General features: G+C 35.0%; 1 protein-coding gene across 2 annotated transcripts in view; it reads right to left on the bottom strand.

Annotated features, from left to right (window-relative positions):
* Positions 1–10,078, bottom strand: part of adamts3 (ADAM metallopeptidase with thrombospondin type 1 motif, 3) — a 92,694-nt gene extending 82,616 nt beyond the window's left edge. Inside the window, exons 1-3 of one of the 2 annotated variants that reach the window (XM_026211365.1) lie at positions 9,725–10,078; positions 7,696–7,720; positions 6,214–6,614 (exon numbers count right to left, since the gene is read on the bottom strand). In XM_026211365.1, coding sequence (XP_026067150.1) covers positions 6,214–6,614; positions 7,696–7,720; positions 9,725–9,790 — 492 coding nt within the window. In that variant the 5' untranslated portion in view covers positions 9,791–10,078. The remainder of the gene's footprint in view (positions 1–6,213; positions 6,615–7,695; positions 7,721–9,724) is intronic. The other variant, XM_026211366.1, reaches the window with a different exon arrangement.
* Between the last annotated feature and the right edge of the window lie 4,058 nt (positions 10,079–14,136).

The raw sequence follows: 14,136 nt of genomic DNA, 5'->3' as shown, positions 1-14,136 counted from the left end.
TCCCCGGGCGCCGCAGCATAAATGGCTGACCACTGCTCTGTGTGTGTGTTCACTGCTGTGTGTGTGTTCACTGCTGTGTGTGTGCACGTTGGATGGGTTAAATGCAGAGCACAAATTCTGAGTATGGGTCACCATACTTGGCTGTATGTCACGTCACTTTTTCACTTTCAATCCTTACCCTAAAAGAATAGTTCAGAAACGCACCAGTTTCCTGTTTGAATCAGCTTGACAAATTATTCACTGAATGAACATAATACATCTGCTGTTCAAAAGTTTGAGGTTGGTGAATTTTTTTAAAATGTTTTTGAAAGTCTCTTATGCATTTAATTGATCAAATACAGTAAAAAAAAATTATATTATTAAATATTATTACAATTTAAAACAACTTTTCTATTTTAATATATCTTAAAATCTTGCAGTTTTTTCCCATTGAAGGCAAAATTTAGATCTCAGCGGCCATGCCAGTCTTCATGTCACATGATCCTTCAGAATCTCTCTAATATGCTGATTTGGTGCATAATACATATTTCTTATTGTTATCAATGTTGAAAATGTCTGATGCTTAATTTTTGTTTGTTTTTGAAACCACAATTGTGTTTCTTCAGTATTCTTTCATGATTAGTTGAAAGGAACCGCATTTATTTGAAATAGACATGTCTGTAACTGTTTAAACATTTTCACTCTCTTTTGATCAATTTCATTCAGCCTATATTTGACATAACTGCTGAATAAAAGTATTCATTTTTGTTTCAAAATAAGACATAAAATATTTATATAACTGATTGGCTTACAGTTATTTTTATGCTGCTTTACATTGCAGATTAGTGTTTCTTATCATTAGGGTTGGGAACCGAGAACCGGTTCTTATTTAGAATAACTATTCACTTGCTTATTCAGAACCGGTTCTGTTCTTTGAAAAGAACCAGAACCATGAACAATTTCTAAGTTTCGGTTCCGACACATGACCAAGCGCTGTGAGCTGCCTTCCGCCGGGGTTCTGAAGATTCCACATTTCCCGTAAAGGATGTTACATAGTGACTAACAGAAATGCCCCCCCTGCATCTTTACTTACTGAGCACATTGATTCCAATGACGCGCACTCCACAGACACGCTGCGTCGCGTCTTTAACTAATGAACACATCGTTTCCCTCGACTTTACGCGCACCTTGATAACTGTGCACGCGCCACTAAATTATATTATATTTGTCTCATATTGTCATTAATATACATACTGATTTCATCTTGGACCATTAAATAAATAGACTGCTATTGTTATGTAAGTAGGAGGGATAGATTATTTGGTGTACAGGTCATTTCAAGAGTGATAAACAAAGTGATAGAAAATATTTATTTTAATACTTTACATTTTAAATTTTTTAAAATGTGGAAACCACTCATTGCATCACACCATCTCCTGACTGCATTATTATTTGTGAAATAGGGGCTTTATGAAGAGTGTGTATAATTGGTTATAAGTAGAACAGTTTATATTTCATTCATTTAGGCAAATGAACAAGTGTCTCAGCCCTCAAGGGACTATTTGACAAACCAGCTTATTCCTGTTTGAAAAGCAAAATGTTATTGATAGTGTAAAAAGCATCAACTTTGAAGCTGATTGCTGGACTAGCATTACTCAACATTACTCACTACCTTCCAGTAACACTATATTCAATGAAGGTAAAATAGTAAAAAAAACATAACAATAGTTAATTTAAATGGAACCAGAACAATTTCCAACAATACTCAACCCTACTTATGAAGATCCATATTCTGTAATATATGTTGCATTTTGGCATTGCCAACATTTAAATTAAGTTGACAATAAGTAATAAACAGTATTGCGCATTGAATAGTTGATTATTGTGCATTTTTCTTCACCACTATTTTTTTATAATTGTTTAATGATTTTAATTGAACTGGAATAGGAACCGGAAAATTTCTGACAATTCCCAGCCCTACTTATCATATTATTTAAATCTATTGTTGGAATTATAAACACAGTGGTTTGTATTTCAAATAGTTCACTGGAGTTTTTTATTCTTCTTGTTATTTACCTATAACAGTTAATGAATCAGAAGCATTGCCCATTCACAGAAATAGCTTACTTCAAATTATTGGTGTCATATGTTTGTTAGCTGCTGCTTTGTAGAGCAATATAAATCACCATTAGGACTAGGTTTTGAAACAGAGCTAACACTAGAACTCAAGGAGGAATTCAAGGCATGATGGGATAAAAAGAAGTTCAAAGTCATCACAGCTGTGAAATGGATCTGAGAAAGACTGTGAACATGTAAGATTGTTAGTGGCAGAGTGGGCAGAAGAACACAGACTCCTCTGACCATAATATCATTATTCTCCTGACAAAGGTGCGTTGGGGATGAAGTTCTGGCTCAGGGCCAGTCTCGTGTGTGAAGCTCAGCCAAGAGTTCAGTAACTCAGCCAGCTCTGATCATCAATGAGTGAGGAGCCTCATTCAGCACCCTGGCCACAGAGTACAGCAGTATGCATTATAGAGGCCAAGCTATGAGTGACACAGAGCCAAATTATCAGATGATAATTCCCATTGCCTTGTGAACACTCTGACTGGTGACCCTATTTCAGTCCCTATTGGAAAGGGAACAGGCAATGGTTTGGCTCTTTGATATTTCTATCAAAGTATTTATGCTTACATTCCAAAACCTTGTTGAGTTGTTAAAGGGTTAGTTCACCCAAAAATGAAAATTATGTAATTACTGACTCACCCTCATGTTGTTCCAAACCAATATGACCTCCGTTCATCTTTGGAACACAGTTTAAGATTTTTTAGGTTTAGTCCGAGAGCTTTCTGTCCCCTCCATTGAAACTGTGTGAACGGTATACTGTCCATGTCCAGAAAGGTAATAAAAACATAATCAAAGTAGTCCATGTGACATCAGAGGGTCAGTAAGAATTTGTTGAAGCATCGAAAATACATTTTGGTCCAAAAATAACGAAAACAACGATTTTATACAGCATTTAGTTCACCAAATCGAACTGAATGGTTTGAAACGGGTCACATCTCCAATAAGCATTAATCGACAAATGACTTAAGCTGTTAACTTTTTTAATGTGGCTGACACTCCCTCTGAGTTAAAACAAACATATATCCCGGAGTAATTCATTTACTCAAACAGTACACTGACTGAACTGCTGTGAAGAGAGAACTGAAGATGGACACCGAGCCGAGCCAGATAACAAATGAAAGATTGACTCGTTCTCGAGTCAAGAACTGGTGAACACTCTGAACCATTTAAAAACCATTTAAAACGATTCAGTTTGTTTTAGTGAACAGGTTCAAGAAGAACCGGTTAAATCGAATGATTTGTTCGTAAACCAGACATCACTACACTGCAGTTCACGTGCTCACAACAGATCCGCAAGAGAAGACAATGCTGAATAAATTCGCCATTTTTGTTATTATTGGACCAAAATGTTTTTCGATGCTTCAACAAATTCTAACTGACCCTTTGATGTCATATGAACTACTTTGATTATGTTTTTATTACCGTTTTGGACATGGACTGTATACCGTACATACATTTTCAACAGAAAGCTCTCGGACTAAAACTAAAATATCTTAAACTGTGTTCAGAAGATGAATGGAGGTCTTATGGGTTTGGAACGACATAAGGGTCATTAATGACATAATTTTCATTTTTGGGTGAACTAACCCTTTAAGCAGAAACAGAACCGTTCACTTTTCTCCACTTTCAGAGGAATGTTCACAGGCCTGAAACATGCCTGTGTCATGTAAGTGAGCCTCCCACTCCTCCTTCTCCTCCTCCCCCAACTAAAATCATCCCTCCATCCCCCACGACCTCTGAAAAAAGGAAATATCTGCTTCACAGGCTACATGTGAAGACTTTAAGATCCACCATGGCTGTAATTAAGACCAGTGAAACATATCTTGGTGTCGACTCGGAGTGCCACTTTACATCAAAGACTGTCCACGTAAGCATTTGATCCATTACTCAAGGAAGTGGTGGAGTTTAGATGGAAAAAGTAAATCTTAAGCCTCAGTAGGTCTTGAAGAAATACACAAGCAAGATTCCAAAGGTCAACAGTGATGTAATTCTAAGACAATTTAAACATTCAGATCTGAAGGAAAATGTCTAAAGGAGTCACTTCAAAAGGAACAGTTAAGCTTCTCTCAGAGCAGATTAACTCATAGGTTCTAATAAGTACTGAATATGAAATGTCTTTTTATTGAATGCAAGGAAAAACACAACATTCAATGTAAACCAATTCATGAACACATTCATGAACAAAAGTATTTCGATGAGTGGGCCTCATGGGAGGATGATAAAAAAACTCTTATCTTGAAAGGAATTGATAAAAAAAAAAAAGAAACTTACAAACATATGAGCCACCACTTGAATCAGAACGATGAACTCACTGAATCAACTAAATATTACTCACTAGTGAGAAAACATTAATTCTCTGAATGAATTCACCGAAGCAGATACTGAATTAACAATTCAATTGTCTTTTGCAGTCATATCCAGTCAAATTCAGAATGATTTTACTGCATCCTAAAATTAATAATAATATATTAAAACAAACTGTCAGATAACTATCTTCTTTTACATGGCTTTTTGACTGAGTACAAACTAGTTTTTTTTTTTATTTGTAAGGTTTTTTTTTTAAAGTTTTTTTTTATGTAGTTCATTTGTAGAAAAGCTAACACATTCCACTTGATTCCAAGGAGCAAGGGAGAGTGTGGTGTCCAAGTGTAGGCTCAGATAAATAAAGCTCTGTGCTAAATGCCATTGCTTGATTCCAAAGAAACACCTTTTTCCACTGAGAGCCTCATCAATGCAGACGTCACTCCTTTGCCCATGCTTGTCTATCTAAAGTCTTTGAAAGTTTATGCAAAATCGATTTTTCCAATTTGACCTCTGTATTATTTATTGTTCAACAATAAAGGTCTCCTTTGATGTTCTCTGATGTTGGAAAGGCCCTGGGGAGAGCTGCTTCATCCTATTTTTCAGCTTTTTGGTGTGACCCACAGTTCACTCAACTCTGCTATCACTCTGGACACTCACCTCAAGTTTGCATAGTCTTTTGTGAGGAAATAGAAAGGCCAAAAGGTACAATACACAATTTCCCTGAACGAGCTAATCTGAAGACTGACAGGTAAGTGATTTAGCACCACCCTCAGCACAGCATGTTATAAATGGGAAACTAATAACTTTTCATTTTGCTATAAGCAAGATCTTCAATGGATAACTTACATTTTGGACCATTACTCACACAAAGCTATCGACAGCTTTTAGAGGGCTTGGATTATAATAAATTGCTTATCTGGACAGTTTTTATTTTTTTTCTTCTTCTTTTTGGAGGCTTACAGCCTCTAGTCCCAGTCTACATAAAATTGTATGGGGAAAAAAAGCCATTAATAATTTAATAACAATGTTCAACGTAATGTTCTTCTGCAGAACTCTAAATAAAATTGTAATGTTGTAATGCCAAAATTCTATTAGACCATATAAAACAATTTACTTTAACTGTTATTTTTATTTAGAAAAATATCATAAATAATAAAATAATAACAAAATATTTGAAACTATTAAGAGAAAGATATATTACTGGCTTTTCTGTATTGGCTAGAATTTTAATATTGCTGCATTGGTAGTAAAGACATGAGAGTTAGAAGATGATTGAGTGCGGAGGTGATATGTCCCTTTAAATAAAGAAAATGTCAAACATAAGGAAACAGCAAATATTATGGGGAAAAATTATGATCATAAAAGAAGGTTCACTGCAGGTTTAGAAGAGTCTAGGCATGACTCACCACTAAATGCCAGTGATGATTTTCATAGAAGTTTAGAAACGAACTGTGCTGGCATTATGAAGTATGAAAATAGGCCAAAATAGTTTGTAAGTCAATTATATTAACTACACAAACCTACCGCAACATCATGTTTCTGTCACATTTTCAATTTGTTAAGATCATTAGTATATACTGTATATGAAGAGTTCAGATGCAAAAACCTCTACATGCCTTCTGAAATTATCATCTAAAATTAGGAATTTTTTCAGGCTCCTATATTTATGTTCAGTTATTTCACTTTAATAGCCTGATGGCATTTAGAGGTTTATATATATATATATATATATATATATATATATATATATATATATATATATATATATATATATATATATATACTTGGAAAGGAAACAACACTCACCAGCCCATCACAGTTGTTAATGGCGACAGAGGTTCCAGGCACATCCGTGATGTCCCCTATAAAAGTGCAGTCCGTTTTCAGCAACTCCCTTTTGAGTATTCTCTCTGAGTGGGTTCCATTCTCAGTCTCATTCCCAGCTATTTCTATCTCATCGTGCCATTCCACCATGGCTCCTGGAGCCACTAATCTTTGGTTGGGATGTAGTCGGAGGTGGAATTCTTTGCCAAAGACAGTGATGTTAAAGAATAGCCTGTCTACCGCTTGCGTTGACCCTTTCAAAACCTCCCGCTTCACACGCTGCTTGTGATTGGCCGAAAGAAGATGCGAGAGGTAGTGTCCCTCTGCGTCTGTACTGATGGGAGTAATGAGGCCATACTCTTTCAGACGGCTCTTCAACGAATCTGATAAAACATAAAGACACACATGTAGAATTTATCTTAAATATATTAAAAATTAATTAGAAAACATTCAAATCTCATGCCACTTATAAATGGATGCTGTATATCAAGTCTTGACATATGAAAGATGGTTTTCATGAGGGAAAACATTTCAAATCGAAAAAATGTGCCAGAGACAAAAACTCTTTGCCTTGCTGTTTGTTATGGCAGTTTTAGCTAAGCAATAAATAAAACTGTTTGTCTCCCATGACTGCCCATTTTAGGGCTTATGCAAAAACAAATTTATTCATTCAGTTTCTTAAAATACAACAATACTAACATCTGTTTAAAACATTTTGTAGAGGATGTTTGAATGTGAATTCCTTGTTTAATTTAATAAACATACACATTTTTAAACATTACATTTTAATCAATAATGTTAACATTAATACAGTCATTTTTTATTTACACTTACTAAATTGTCAATTGTCAATATCAACCTAATTAAGTGCATTGGTAATTAAACTGAATATGGTGGAAAATGCAATGAACACATCACTGCAGGTTGTGACGTTGACACCATTTTCAAATTTACAGTATCAAGTAAGAGTTTTCAGTGTACAAATTAACTTCTTGAAATTCTCCCACTGATCATTAAAAAGAGAGAGAATAATTCCTTTAGTTAATTTATTATAAGTCTAACTGACTAAACAACGTATTATCCTGTGCAACTTGCGTCTCACTCCCACAACCTATTAAAAGTCTTAAAGTATGTTAAAAGTTCTTTAGAGATAGATTTGCATCATCTCTTAGGGTAAACTTAGGGCCTTTACTGTACTGACAGTCTGTTAAACAGTTCTGATTAATTTTCTGATTACAATATTTGTCATTAAACATTGAGAAGAGATGCAATTGACAACAGTTAAACTCCACTGGACACTTGGCAGAGTGTGACTCTAGTTTGCACTTTGCAGCTGTCTACATAAATTATCAATGAAGCATCATAACTTATAAAATGACTTTTTGACCTTTAAATAAGTTTAAGAAACAAAAAGAGCCTAAAGATATGGGAAATGTTTGAGGACCACAAGGCTGTATTCTTTACCTTCTTTATCTACACTTTCACCAGCCTGCAAGAAAAAAAAAGAGAACAAAGAGACAATGCATGAAACATGCAGCCAAGACATTTACAAAACAACTGAAAAAGTACTATTGGTAAAAACCATAAGGGATGTAAGAATATACAATCTGACATTCAACTTTTAATTTCATGTGGCAAGCCTTTTTAACATGTATTTTTTGGAGCCAGTCCTCCAACAAAAAACAGACACATGGGTCATTTGTGCAAGCACCTTATCAAATATTATATTTACTTTTTAAAGTTAAGTGCCCTCTAGTGGGCATATAATGACAATATCGTGTTGCGTCTGTCATCATGAGATCACTAGTAAATGTCATTACCAATCAAAATGCGCGTTTATTTAAATGCAATGTGTTGACGATCTCACAGTAATTTAAACACATTTTACTAGGTGGCTAATTAGTTTGAATGACCACACCTAACTCCACCCCAAAACCTACCCCTCACAGAAATCATGCAAAATCATGATTTATAGAGCATATACATTTTATGAGAATGTGCGTTATCTGGGATCGAAACCATGATCACAAGATTACATATTCTCATATATCGCAATGCGATACTAACTGAGCTACACAAAACACGAAATACAATGCAAATAAAAGATTACAAAACATTAATATGAAAAATGTCCTGTTGCCAGTATTGGTGGAATTTAGGGGTGCTCCGATCACGATCATCCGATCGTTATGCGCATCTCGTCAGTAAAGCCGGTTATTTAATCAGCGGTTAATTCCATCAGGTGCGTGATTTCACATAGAGCAGCTTTTACTACACAGAGCTGTTGTTAATAGAGAAGATGCGCAAATCCACTTCATTTTAAGCGTTTATTGGCGCATCTTCTCAGTTAACAACGACTCTGTGTAGTAACAGCTGCTCTATGTGAAATCAGGCACCTGATGGAATTAACCGCTGATTAGAAAACCGGCTTTACTGATGAGATGCGCATTAACGATCGGCCGATCGTGATCGGAGCACCCCTAGTGGAATTGTAGTAAACACTCTGATAGGTCATATTTCAGGGATTTTGAAAAATTACATATACGGGAATATTGGTTGCAGGACAAGTTGATTTCTTGTTAATACTAATTGCTAATATGTAACCCAACAATGACAAGATAGTTACCAGTGGCAGAGGAACAAGAAACTCATATTGCTGTTGTGGTTCAGATATAAAATATTCCAACAATAATATGCTCAATTTGTTGCTGTTACTTATTTTACATTTACTAGTATAAGGTGCCTTTAAATTTTTGTTATTTCTAACCATCCAAATAGTTATCTATTTCATCTTTACTGATACTTATTAGAGACTAGTACATTATTAGAGAAATTAATATCCCATCTCAGTTGTTATGATTAACATTTCATATCTGGTTAACAAGTTACTAATTAGTTACTAATAAAAATGGCTACTTCATAGTTTTTGTAAAGTAAAAAAAAAATGTTATTTGCAACAAAAACATGCTAGTGTACTGGAATAGTAACTAATATAGCAACTAAAAACGAAGGATTGACAAATTGTCTGAATAATTCTATGTGGCAAGTGTCTACTAGCAGCCATGTAATAAAGCCTTAGCAATTAATAACAGCAATTAAAACAAATAGGCCTACTACAAGTTCCTAATAAGATGCTACTGAACTAGTTAAAGAAATTCATGTGAAAACAGCTTGCCATATTTCACGTGTTTTCATCCATGCCAACTTTTCAGACAGTTTTAGCCATTGGTTTGACAGCTGGGAACACTCTCCTAAAATGCGCACGTTTCTCTCTCTAGTATTTGGTTAGTACATTTTCTGTGAGTAGAACAAACTCAATATAGCCTACTGGAATGAATATTCTTATAACCGGCTTACATTTTAGTCAAACGGATATGAAATTAAATCGTGTTCCAGCGGGAGGGCGACTGTCACATCTCCCGCGAGTTTACAAAGCACTTTCTATACAACTTTACGTGTATATACACTTATACAGTAAATCATTAGCACTTACCAGATGAGCTGAAGTCACACTTACTATAACTCCTACCAATAGTAACCTAAGTGACAGGACAACCATCACGAGTCGGGTTTTCACAAATGAAAGACGAGAAACAGAAACTAAAATCCAAAGTTGGATGTTTCAATACGCGCGTTTCTTCTCTTTAAGTGTCGCGCACTACTTATCCTCAAACAAGAAACCTTAATTAAAGAGTAATTCATAGAATTTAAAGTTGTAGAACTTGGGTCAGTGCCTCAGTTTAGTAAACTTATAGGAAAGACATCCGTCTGAAGAGTGGTGGTGGATAAGTTGAGTTGAGCTGGCTGGATAGAGCCTTGTCTGAGCTCGAACCTGGCACTTCGCGCTGACTAATAAACTACAGACCAGCCCTGAAGTGACGTCATTTTCTAACCTTTCCCAGAAAGCAAATGGTGGTGAAAAAAGAAGGAATATGTAAAGAAACCACATGGCGAAGCTTTTCTTAAAGCTCGTGTGAAAACGTGATGGAAAGATAACCAAAAGAGGTCTGAGATAGCCTACTCCTGAAGAAGCAGCTCCTGTTACTTGGCAGGTAATAATAGGAGAATACCATACTTTTGCATTAATGTCAATAGATTTGATTTCAATACATGTTCGTGGGGTTACAATTTATTTGGTGCTAATTTTTATAGGTGGCCTGACTTTTCCAGTGACTTGACTGGCTTTTATTTAAACAGAGATAATAACAGCTCGCAGTGCTTGAAAATTATGTGTTCTGTTTTTTCCTCCCTCTCTGATGAGGACAAGAAGGGAGGAACAAAGCAAAGAACAGGCTACAATCCTCTCCCGTCTCAATCAATGTACTTACTGTTTAATGGCCTTCTGCCATGTCTTTATATAAACCAAATTGTTCAAGACAAAAATACCGGGTAATGCAACTATTTTATTTTATTATTATTTATTTTTTTTTTTTTGTTATCAGTTCTTTATATGATATTAAATTCACGATTAAATTTTACTGTTTGGAGGAGAGCTTGGCTCAGTTTCCGTTCCTGAGTGTAAATAAAAAAAATAAAAAATGTTTGAGGTCTGATTGTGTATCACAAATAAATTTTTTAGACATCTTTGCCAAATAATATTGGGCTACTACAGTAGATGTTTGTCAAGCATATTTAAACATAATATTTACATATATCTTACCTTAGTTTCTCCTCTTCCACACTATTCCAGTATTTCATGTCTTCAAGGCCATGTGTCAGTTCAAATGCTTTACAGGTGAGTTTTCGGTAATCTGATCACCTTCACATCTGTACACCTCATGTTTTCCCTCATCCCTATTTGAGCATGGCCTCCACTGTCTGGGTTCGCTCCCAGACTATATCACTCAATAATAGCCCACGTTTAGTGAAAAAAAAAAGCTGTTTCCATCTGGTGACATTTTTCATGTCTTATAAACACAGACCAATTTTATTATTTTCACCTGGGAATGTAATTCTGTATAACTGTAAAATTACCGTAAGATATTAAATTAACTCATTTATTTTAAAACAAAGTTATTCTGTAATATGTTTTTATGTATTTCTTGAATAAAATTTCTGATACATGTGACTCTCCCAAGGGAAACGTTCATAGAACGGCAGTATTCTACGGTGCCCGGGAGATGACTAAGTGCTCAGTTTACTTAGTTTTGTTATGCTATGGTCAAGCAGGTTTGTTTAAGAATTAAACTCGTGGCCACAAGAAAAATATGTTGATCCCTCAATATAAGAAGTCATGGCCATGACATGCCATGACATAAGGATGTCATTACCTCGACAAAATGATCTTATGCATGGCCACAACATAACATCACATTCCCACGAGTTAATATAACATTCCCACAAATTAAATCTTGTGGCCACAACATTATCACACTTATTATGTTGTGGTCACGACTAAACTAAGTGAACCAAACATGTCACCTCCTGGGCACCATAGTATTCTTCTCTCTCCTTGGTTCTAAATTCTGGCTTCTGTGTTACCAGTCTGCTGCTGAAATGATATATGAAATTCCAGCTGTATTGTTATCGTTGATTAAAGAGGTGTTAGGAGGTCCTGAGAATCTGTCTGCACTCAGGTCCATACACTCTACAGCTTTTATTGGAAGGTAAAATTGAATGTCAGCAACCCTTTTGTTTTGTGCCTCAGCTTTGATTCTGTAAAGTCAGACTCCGGCTGAGTAATGAGGTTGTAAAGTGGTCAATGAAACAATAAACTATTTGCAACTTTGCTGACGTTAAGAACCATACTGTTCATGTAGAGCACTTCTTAAGTTTGAGGCCTGTCACCTTGCCTAATGTTTCGTCTTTCAGCCAAGCATTTCTCAAGATTGTTTTAAAGCACAAGACATAAATGAGGAATATTACAAAAAACGGAATGTAGTCAGTCATGCATTTTGCGGTTAATGCGAAAAAAAAAAAAGGAATTGAGTCAGGCCCATTTCCAGCAACAATTCAAATGCTTTGTTTTCTCAAACATGACGCTTGTGGTTTGTCTAATGTGTGACACAGTGACCAGACCACCAGACCACACCAAACAGCAATTTGCAACGGACTGACCTCTCTGACATCACAAAGGGCATTCTGATGGCTGTGAAGTAGGTATTTGAATGTCACGCTGTCCACTTGCTGCCATTCCATCTTTGTTTTTAAACAAAACGTTAGGAGCACAATAGCAACTGAAGGCATGCCGAAGTCACAATGTGCATCTAATTGGTGCTTTGACCCCCTGAGAGCTGAATGGTAGTTTTTGTCCATGCACATCTTTGAGTTAAAGAAAAGATACAGCAATAAAAAACTACCATGTAAAGCCTTTTCACAAAGGGAAGGACAATACATTTTGACATTTTAAACCTTACTCATCCTATTCTGAGGACAAGACTATTTTTACAGCCCCATTGGTCCTCTGGGGCTAATCTGTAATATACAAGATATATTATACAAGATAAAAAATAAGAAAATAGATTTTAACTGTATAATGTTATAATTATTTTTATAACTTTACAAGGACATGAAGGACATAAAAAAGGAATTTTTAAATTAATGTTTGTGTTATGCTGAAATTGTATGTGTATTAACTCATAATGCAACATCCATATGCAGAATTATATTACATCACTGATACAACTAAAATCCTGTAAAAACCAACCAATAAAGTAATATTACAGATATATCATTCAGGAAAATAACTGTGGTTATAGACACACAGTCAACTTACACTCAAGAGTTCATGGACCAGCTTTGACTTTTCCAATAAGGCAAACTTCTTATATATAGCTGCTAATTAGGCATCTATGTAATGTACTGTATATATGTCTCAGTTGCTTTCAGTAAAGCTGTCTGAAACTTAGCATATACATACTTAGAAACCCACACCAAACCATAACAACTGTGCTATACGCCTACCCATCTAGCTTTGCAGGAATTCAATGCAAGACTGAAAAAATGTCTATCACAAAATGGCAAAACACACACACATACACTTATTTTGTTATACATATTTTTCTATGCACTGTACTTGCATTTTATTTATGTATGTATGTATCATTATTTTAAAACATGCCTTATGTAACATTATTTTTTTTTTATAAATTTGTTATAATAGTAATACTTTTAAGCACTTAATAATAATTAATATATATTATTATAAAAATGAAGTGATACATTCATTCATTACAATCACATCTTGCTGTATGTATTATTTTCTGTCTTATATGTGGTACAGCTCAAGCATTTAACATCCTCTTAAATTCTTAATTTGGTCTGTTACTACATTTGATATTTTTGGGATCTTGATCTTGGTCAGAGAGATAACATCACAAGTCAACCAGAGGAATGATGTTTCCACCATTTTTGTGTATGTGTACCTACTATATATATATATATATATATATATATATATATACAGAAAATGTTGTTAGTGTTTGTGCATGGGTGTTTGTGCAATACAGTAATCATAACTTGCTGTATGGAAAACTTATGGAATTCAATCTTGACTAATATATTATTGTGCCAATATCAAACAGAGAACTGACTGTTTACTTTAACAGGTATTTCGGCATCAAATAAACATATTGCACATTCTTTAGAAAGACTGTCCATATTCCAAGGAAAATGTCTGAAGCGAGAAACATTTCAGCTATAGAGTAGCCCACGTTTAGGCCTGCCTTTATGCATGTTTTGAGCTCAATAAGTTACACAGTGCTTCATGAACTTTTGGTTAAAAGCAAAGTTTCTAATGACAATGACAATTATTTACTATTACAAATATGCTACAGGCAAATAATGGCATTCATTGTTTATAATGAGGGTAATGGGGTTTTAAAAATGTCTTTTTCAAACATAAGGCCCAACAATGAACAGAGCAGGGACCTCCTTGAATAAGTGTTGGATTTTATATCCTAGATA

Source organism: Carassius auratus, chromosome 30 (genome assembly GCF_003368295.1).
Source record: "Carassius auratus strain Wakin chromosome 30, ASM336829v1, whole genome shotgun sequence".
Taxonomy (NCBI): Eukaryota; Metazoa; Chordata; class Actinopteri; order Cypriniformes; family Cyprinidae; genus Carassius; species Carassius auratus.
Note: the sequence above shows the minus strand (reverse complement) of the source record. Positions and strands in the feature narration are given on the sequence as shown.